The 9,819-nt window shown below is 33.5% G+C and overlaps 1 protein-coding gene across 1 annotated transcript; it reads left to right on the top strand.

Annotated features, from left to right (window-relative positions):
• The first annotated feature begins 391 nt into the window (after positions 1-391).
• LOC120356247 (zinc metalloproteinase-disintegrin-like batroxstatin-3) lies at positions 392-8,404 on the top strand. The gene is made up of 4 exons (XM_039445154.1): positions 392-549; positions 2,384-2,547; positions 5,103-5,263; positions 8,326-8,404. Exons 1-4 carry the CDS (start codon positions 417-419, stop codon positions 8,327-8,329), a joined length of 462 nt encoding a protein of 153 aa, XP_039301088.1. The 5' UTR covers positions 392-416; the 3' UTR covers positions 8,330-8,404.
• The last annotated feature ends 1,415 nt before the right edge of the window (positions 8,405-9,819 follow it).

Here is a 9,819-nt window from a genome sequence, read left to right as displayed (position 1 = left end):
ATTTATTGATATTAGAAAGACCGGTTTCGGTTATTACACCATTGTCAATCTCTGATAAACAGAGATTATCAGAGATTGACAATGGTGTAATAACCGAAACCGGTCTTTCTAATTATCAATAAATCAGTGGTTTTTTGACAATTTCTTAGTCTTTTTCATTCAATTACCTTATTCTTCTCTTACCCTATCATTCTGATGATTCACTCTAGTATGAACTAATAAAGATTAGAAGCTTGATTAAATATTATTTCCTGATGGTATTTTGATGAATTTGATAGTTATTTTTGGCTATTCTTATGAAAATTCTTGATTCATTCTGTGATTTTTCAGTTTTATCATGTCGTTTTGTTCTGTTTGATAATGTTTTCTCTCTCTGTGTTTGCAGTGGCGAAATCTTCGCGAGCGGGGAAGCGGGCATGGCCGTTCCTCAATCTATTTGTACTCCAAAGTCGGTTGGCCTCAGTGTGGATGTAAACTCCTATGAACTGCATCTACTGGCCGGAACCATGGCTCATATGATCGGCCATAATATCGGCATGGCTCATGATAGTAAGTCAAATTTGTTCGAAAATATAATCAGCGTAGAGAAAAGATAGCATAATTGCCATAGTTTATTGAATTAATCTCAGTTTGGAATTTTTGTTTCAAATTTTGGTGTTGTGATCAAGTTGAGATGATACTGTATCATATGTGTTGATACTGTATCATGTTGTGGTTGCTCTTGTTCTTTATTGAGGTGCACGTTATAATGGCAGTATTTGATTAACATTGGTGTTGCTATCCTTGCCTATCATTCCATAAAGCTGATAGCGGATGTATCAAATATAGTGTTGTGTATCAAGTTGAGATGATACTGTATCTATGTGTTGATACTGTATCATGTTGTGGTTGCTCTTGTTCTTTAGTGAGGTGCACGTTATAATGGCAGTATTTGATTAACATTGGTGTTGCTATCCTTGTCTATCATTCCATAAAGCTGATAGCGGATGTATCAAATAATAGTGTTGTGTATCGAGTTGAGATGATACTGTATCATTGTGTGTTGATACTGTATCATGTTGTGGTTATTCGTGTTCTATAGTGAGGTCCTTATAATGGCAGTATTTGATTAACATTGGTGTTGCTATCCTTGTCTATAATTCCATAAGCTGATAGCGGATGTATCAAATAATAGTGTTGTGTATCAAGTTGATATGATACTGTATCATATGTGTTGATACTGTATCATGTTGTGGTTGCTCTTGTCTTTAGTGAGTGCACGTTATAATGGCAGTATTTGATAAATATGGGTGTTGCTATCCTTGTCTATCATTCCATAAAGCTGATAGCGGATGTATCAAATAATAGTGTTGTGTATCGAGTTGAGATGATACTGTATCATATTGTGTTGATACTGTAGAGAAAAGGTGGCAAAAGAAGATATGCCATAGTTTGTTGAATTAATTTCTAGTTAGGAGTATTGTATCACGTTGCCAACCTCTGACTTGTCAATGTCTTCTATAGACGGTAGATGATACAGGTTTATTGATGTTATATTAACTGTTCATTCTCGTTTGAAATAATCAATTATATTTATTAAGTAATAAATATGAATAATTTCATAACTATTTCATAATGAAATTTGAAAAATATCAAGATGGAATATTTTCTTGATTAATAATTAATTCTATATTTTTAAAAGACGATCTGGTAACAGAGAAAATAGAGAAAGAGATAGCGCCATCCGCTTTGTTGAATGATAGACAAGGATAGCAATACCATAGCTAATCAAATACTGCCATTATAACGTGGACCTCACTATAGAACACGAATAACCCAACATGATACAGTTTCAACACAATATGATACCGTATCATCTCAACTTGATAACAACACTATGATTTGTACATTCGCTAACGGCTTTGTGGAATGATAGACAAGGATAGCAATACCATTACTAATCAACACTGCCATTATAACGTGGACCTCACTATAGAACACGAATACCCCAACATGATACAGTTTCAACACAATATGATACCGTATCATCTCAACTTGATAAACAACACTATGATTGATACTTCGCTATCTGCTTTTTGGAATGATAGACAAGGATAGCAATACCATTACTAATCAAACACTGCCATTATAACGTGGACCTCACTATAGAACACGAATAACCACAACATGATACGTATCAACACAATATGATACAGTATCATCTCAACTTGATAAACCACACTATGATTTGATACATTCGCTAACTGCTTTGTGGAATGATAGACAAGGATAGCAACACCAATGTTAATCAAATATTACTCTATAATTTTTTTGTAAACTAGATTTTTGTACCTTATTATATATTATACTTTTTGTTATAATTTTGTATGTTTTGTGCTTTCAGAACCTGATTGTTTATGCAATGACTGGCACGGCTGTATAATGAACCCCTCCATAGTAGGACTGGAAAATGTTCAACCCTATAAATTCAGTGCCTGCAGTTTGGATGATTACAATATGGCGCTCAGAACTGGAAGAGGACTTTGTCTGCTCAATAAACCTAATGAGGTAATTGTACTTAATTAATGTAATTGAACTCAATCAATTGAACCTTATGAAGCTCGAATCCTGACCTGATGATATTTTAATGAATTGAAAATATGCCTATAACCATCCTCGGTAAATTAAGAATCTCTATACAAAATGTCAAGTTAATGAGTTGAGTAGTTGAGACGTGATGATGCGTCATTCGTGAATTTCCTATCCCCTACAAGTATAAGCCAGTTCTTTACTTTATATTATCAATATTACAAATTGAAATGTATATGCTTTATCAATCTACAAATTTCGGGTCACCGAGCTTCGCTCGTTATTTATTTATTGATAAACAGAACACAATTCTTCAAAATGATTGGGGAAGGACTAACAGGCACAGCCCAAAGCTGCTTCTTCCCCGAATTTTGATTTATACACTATAAATAGTCCAAAGAGTATTTCATGTTCCATACACTTGAATTCAGGTCTAATTTTCAGTCCAAACATTTGAAAACAAAGAAGTTCTAGTTCAGATTATTTACAAACCAAATTGAATTACAAAATAACACTCACTAATCACTTAAAACTGTAAAAAATGATAACTTTGAGAAAGATGATATACTCTAATTTGGAATAATATACCATGTCATGTCAACAAATCAGATTATTTTGATCGATTCGATTAGGCTAAAGTTTTTAGATATTATTTCTCTCGATATAAGCTGATTGATTCAACAGCTGAACATAATTCTTTCTCTCTCACACACAGGCACTTCAATCTCCCGTAGCACAGATGACGAAATTATCATGTGTTTTTCCAAGGAACGTATTATCCTTTCAATGTCCTTCAGCGAGTTATCCCAGGGTTGAGACCTAGTGCAATCGAATTTTCATATCATGAACCTACTTTGTTCCAAATTTCGTGATAATCGTTAGAGCCGTTTTCGAAATTCGTTGGACATACATAGTCATAATTATATAATAACCTTATTATTATCAAACAAAAATCCAAATTAAATGCTGTAATTCACCCGAAGACTTCTGCTAATGCAAATATCGACAACAGGGTAAACAGCTAGATGGAAATTCGATGAGTGCTACTATTCAAAAATTATTCGCCAGCCCGGGAATCGAACCCAGTAAATAACCAAATATAAAAATATATACAGTAATTGCTCGCTTAATATAATAGGATTAATGTCTCTGTCTCCCTCTTCTCCATCGTCACCCACTAATTTATTAATCAATGATTTGATCTTATCTACCTATATAATTATTTTAGTTTATTAATTTTTTTTACTCTTAAATATGCATATTAATTATTAATACTTTTACAATATTTCCATTTATAAATAAATCCTTAGTTGAATCAATGGAATTAACGTTTTGGTAGAGAGTTAGTGGGAAGGATATTTTGAATATTGTTTCCGAAGAATGACATTGATATGTCCAAAGCTCCGCCAATTTATGTACATCCATTACAATATTATCCATAGTTATTACAATTGCTTTTTTCATATCATATACAGTTCATTATTATTTTCTTAGTCTATTATGTAAATTCATCCATAATGTTGCTGTATTGTAAGCTATTGTATATAGTGTATAAGCCAGTTTATATTATAATCTACATGAATAAAGTAGTCAATCAATCTTCCCTGTTTCTATTCCCTTCTGTTCTCCAATATTATTTCTTCCTACAGTTACCTTGAAAAGTGGCCATTGCTGCACTGATTACAGAACGCAAGAATCACTTTCCGCTCTAGTGCAGGAAAAATTTTTTCTGCACTCCAGATTTGCAACATGGCAACGCAAAATAGTTAGTAGGTTATATGGAGCAACAGTGCAGCAAAATCAAAATGAAGTTGGTAACTGTGGTATAGTGTTGTGGTGCACGTTAAATAATATGAAGGCAGTGATGACAGCGACAGCCATCATAGTGCTACAGCCGCCTTCATCCATTTACTACATTATTATTATTCAATTTTAAGTCATTATGGTTTTTATTGATAATAGAATTACACTGAAAACATTTGATGGATTTCAGGGAATTTTAACCATAATTACCCACTTTTCATATTGAATGGTAACTGTAGGAAAAATTAAATGTGAAATACGTGCGCAAAGTTCCTCTGCTGCACTCAAGAACCATTTCGCCCTCGCCTACGGCTCGGGTGTAAACGTTTCTTTCGGTGCAGCAAACTGTTAGTTTGCGCACTAGTTGCACAAATAACTATTTCCTACAGTTACCTTGAAAAGTGACGATTCCTGCACTGATTACAGAACGCAAAGATTCACTTTTCCGCTCTAGTGCGGGAAAAATTTTTTCTGCACTCCAGATTTGCAACATGGCAACACAAAATAGTTGGGGGGTTATATGGAGGGTAGTTATCAATACTCTGTTGAACAGTTGGAATTTATGAGGCACGTTCATAGTATGGTTGTTCAATATGTATGTATTCAATAATGTATTTTATGTATTTATCATCATCATCATCATGGATTAGGCTTTTCATCCATGACGATGATGATGATGATGATGATGATGATTTTATGTATTTAATTATGTATTTATGTATTGTTCGCAGTTGGAAGCACGTCGCACTTGTGGCAACAATAAGATAGAAGAGGGCGAGGATTGTGACTGTGGTCCTATAGAGCAATGTGCCGACAAGTGCTGTGACCCCATCACTTGCAAACTCAGGAAGGATGCTGAATGTGCCTCTGGGCCTTGCTGCAATAATGCCGGGTACATATTATTTATTTAAATATTAATAGATACAATAGATAATAAAATGATAAATAGGTAATAAGCAAAATAGGTAATAATAAATAGGTAGTAATGTTATCGGCTGGGCACGTTAAACTGTCGGTCCCGGCTGAAGTATGACAGTCGTAAGGCCCATTGACGGCTTAAATTATATATTCAGGCGGTGGGACCTTCCCGCAAGGGACTCCCCACCAACAAAAAGCATACGAATTTACTTTTTTTAGGTAATAAGCATGGTGATCGAGATTGGGACCTATTGAGAGGTCACTCTCAATCTAGTTGAGATGATACTGTATCTGTTTCTGTTGATTCTGTATATATTGTGTTGATACAGTATCATTTATGGTGATATCATAGAGAACAATAGCGTAAGTAGATATCCCATGGTTTATGTCGCAACTTTTACTGTTATCTCAAGCTGATAGTCCACGTAGTTCTTTCCTGTGAAGCTTTATGACGCTGGTAGTCTCTCATATTTGTAGAGAGTTAGTGGGGAGGATATTTTTAATATTCTTTCCGAAGAATGGACATTGATATGTCCAAAGCTCCGCCAATTTATGTAGATGCAAAAATATAATTATCTATAGTTATTATATTACAAATTCTTTTTCATATCATATACAGTTCATAATTATTTTCTTAGTCTATATTATTAAATTCATCTATAATTTTGCTGTATTGTAAGCCATTGTAATAAGTGTAAAGCCAGTATATATTGTAAATCTACATAAATAAAGTACTCAATCAATATTGTGCCGTTCATACACTCTTACCCGGTCAAAACAGTAAAAATCGACAGTAATCGGCTTGAGATAACAGTAAAGGTTGCGACATAAACGCCCTATACCATGGGATATCTACTTACGCTATTGTTTCTCTATGCCTCAACTTACTATAGTGAGGTCCACGTTATAACGGCAGTGAAGAAAGATAGGAGAACAACGTTGCAAGTCGCTCCATTTGCCACTGACTGTACACAGCTGTTACTCAATCCCATTAAATTTGATCTGATAATAATTATCATTTCCCTGAAAAATTATCAATTTAATGTCAAATAATCAAAAAAAAAATATTTTTTTTATAATTTGATTTAAAAATTTGCTTCTATAACTGGAATCAGATCTTATTTTAAACAAACCTGAAATGGCGGCTAATTTGAGAAGCTGTGATACGACAATCTGAATTTCAAAACAACATAAATAAGGTTATTTGGTAGGTATTCTATTCCAATTCCTCTTAAAAATGATAGAAAAATATAAATCCTATTTAAAATAAGTAATTTCAATGGAAATAATTCTGAAATAACCTTTCAATATTATTTATACCGGTACGAGTAGGTCTAATCTATACGTGTAGGCTAACTGAAGCATGGATGAAGTGCAGGATGGTTAGTTATCAACTTTTAAAATGTCATTTCAGGTATTTTATGTGTGTTTTTCATACGGTAATGTCTTAAAATTATTTCATCGTTTCAAAATCACATTTTAAACCAATTATACGACTTGTGTACTAAACTATTTTGATAGAATGAAGAAAAAAATGGCTTAGGTCGAGAAAAGACTGGACTCTAGTGGAGAGCATGTGTTCCAAATGGGTACGTCGCGGAGACTAGAATCGACTGGTCTGAGTGTCACCATTTGGAAACACATGCTCTCCACTAGAGTCCAGTCTCTTCTCCACCTGAGTCGCCTAAGTGTCAGTTGAGCCTACTACCTCTTGTAGTTGTTCACTCCACAAAATCTCCAGCTCTTAATTTTACAAAGTAGATTTTCAAATTTAGATGCTTCAAAACCAAACATGGAAGAAAAATTTCACATTATTCTCACTAAAATAGGGAATATTCATACATCAAAGAAATAATTTTGAAGGACCAAAATACCTTTTTCCTACAGATACCTTGAAAAGTGAGCATTTCTGCACTGATTGCAGGCCGCAAAGAATCACTTTTCCGCACTAGTGCGCAAAGTGAGTACTTTGCGTACTCCAGATTTGCAGCATGACAACGCAAAATAGTTTGTAGGTTATATGGAGCACCAGTGCAGGAAAATCAAAATTAAGTTGGTAACACTGACTGTGGTATAGTGAGGTCCACGTTATAATGGCAGTGGAGAACAGCGTTGCCTTGCCATTATGTGCCTTGATTATAGTCATTTCAATGCTTACATAGCATTAACCCGCTTCAAGCAGTCACATAAATTTTCAATTGAATTACTAATCATTATAATTCAATTAATATTATTCAATTTTGAATAAATTAAGGTTCTTATTATTAATAAGATTACACAGAAAAACATTTGATGGATTTCAGGGAATTTTACCCATAATTACCCACTTTTCATATTCAATGGTAACTGTAGGAAAAATTTGATGTGAAATACGTGCTCAAAGTTCGTTTGCTGCACTCAAGATACCATTCCGCCCTCGCCTACGGCTCGGGTGTAAACGTTTCTTTCGGTGCAGCAAACTGTCACTTTGCGCACTAGTTGCATAATAGTTATTTGTGCAACTAGTGCGCAAAGTTACAGTTTGCTGCATCGAAAGAAACGTTTACGCCCGAGCCGTAGGCGAGGGCGGAATGGTTTCTTGAGTGCAGCAAACGAACTTTGCGCACGTATTTCACATTAAATTTTTCCTACAGTTACCATTGAATATGAAAAGTGGGTAATTATGGGTAAAATTGCCTGAATAATGTATGTGTGTTGAATGGCGGGGGGCAGCTGTGTGGTGTGTGCTGTGGTGGCACTGTGCTGTCGTTGTCCTCCATTATAATATCTACTTAATAATTAGCGCGTTGTGCTTCGTTGCACCTCTGCTCACTATAGCAGCCACAGCAGTCACTGTTACCAGCTTCATTTTGATTTTGCTGCACTGTTGCTCCATATAACCTACTAAGTATTTTCCGTTGCCATGTTGCAAATCTGGAGTGCAGAAAATTTTTTCCCACACTAGAGCGGAAAAGTGATTTTTTGCGTTCTGTAATCAGTGCAGCAATGGCCACTTTTCAACATAACTGTAGGGAAATAACTATTTTTCTGTTCCAGCTGAGGCCAAGCGGTGTGGTATGTCGGGAGGCAAGCAACGAGTGTGACCTCCCCGAGTTCTGCACAGGTGAGAGTGGGCATTGTCCAACAGATGTCCACAAAAGAATGGACACCCCTGTGATGAATCCAAGTCACCCAAGAAAAAGGCACAAGGGTACTGCTACAACGGAATGTGTCCCTCTATAAATGTCCAGTGTGCCAATGTATGGGGACATGGTAAGCAAAATCAATTAAAGAAAAATCAAAAATTATTGAGAGAATATTTCTGTATCAACGTGGTAAGCAAAATCAATTATTAGAGAAAAATCAAAAATTATTGAGAAAATCTTTCTGTATCAACGTATCAACGTGGTAAGCAAAATCAATTATTAAAGAAAAATCAAAAATTATTGAGAAAATATTTCTGTATCAACGTGTAAGCAAAATCATTATTAAGAAAAATCAAAAATTTGAGAAAATATTTCTGTATCAACGTATCAACATGGTAAGCAAAATCAATTATTAAAGAAAAATCAAAAAATATTGAGAAAATATTTCTGTATCAACGTGGTAGCAAAATCAATTAAAGAGAAATCAAAAATATTGAGAAAATATTTCTGTATCAACGTGGTAAGCAAAATCATTATTAAAGAAAAATAAAAAATTATTGAGAAAATATTTCTGTATCAACTGGTAAGCAAAATCAATTATTAAAGAAAAATAAAAAATATTGAGAAAATATTTCTGTATCAACGTGTAAGCAAAATCAATTATTAAGAAAAATCAAAAATTATTGAGAAAATATTCTGTATCAACGTGGTAAGCAAAATCATTATTAAAGAAAAATCAAAAATATTGAGAAAATATTTCTGTATCAACGTGGTAAGCAAAATCAATTAAAGAGAAATCAAAAATTATTGAGAAAATATTCTGTATCAACGTGGTAAGCAAAATCATTATTAAGAAAAATAAAAAATATTGAGAAAATATTTCTGTATCAACGTGTAAGCAAAATCATTATTAAAGAAAAATCAAAAATTATTGAGAAAATATTTCTGTATCAACGTGGTAAGCAAAATCAATTATTAAAGAAAAATAAAAAAATATTGAGAAAATATTTCTGTATCAACGTGGTAAGCAAAATCAATTATTAAAGAAAAATCAAAAATTATTGAGAAAATATTTCTGTATCACGTGGTAAGCAAAATCAATTATTAAAAAAAATCAAAAATTATTGAGAAAATTTTCTGTATCAACGTATCAACATGGTAAGCAAAATCAATTATTAAGAAAAATCAAAATTATTGAGAAAATATTTCTGTATCAACGTGGTAAGCAAAATCAATTATTAAAGAAAAATCAAAAATTATTGAGAAAATATTTCTGTATCAACGTGGTAAGCAAAATCAATTAAGAATCAGGGTGTTGACATAGAGTTGATAATGTTAAGAACTTTAAATTGGTTAATAAGTTTGTCTGTCGATATTGTTGAGGCTGACGAATTGCAGTTTTCCT

This window comes from Nilaparvata lugens, unplaced genomic scaffold, assembly GCF_014356525.2.
Source record: "Nilaparvata lugens isolate BPH unplaced genomic scaffold, ASM1435652v1 scaffold6248, whole genome shotgun sequence".
NCBI classification, from domain to species: domain Eukaryota; kingdom Metazoa; phylum Arthropoda; class Insecta; order Hemiptera; family Delphacidae; genus Nilaparvata; species Nilaparvata lugens.
Note: the sequence above shows the minus strand (reverse complement) of the source record. Positions and strands in the feature narration are given on the sequence as shown.

Coding starts and splice junctions, on each gene's coding strand:
- LOC120356247 (XM_039445154.1), top strand. CDS start 417: ATGGCCGTTCCTCAATCTATTTGTACTCCAAAGTCGGTTGGCCTCAGT. Junction 550..2,383: donor TATCGGCATGGCTCATGATA/GTAAGTCAAATT, acceptor TTGTGCTTTCAG/AACCTGATTGTTTATGCAAT. Junction 2,548..5,102: donor TGCTCAATAAACCTAATGAG/GTAATTGTACTT, acceptor TATTGTTCGCAG/TTGGAAGCACGTCGCACTTG.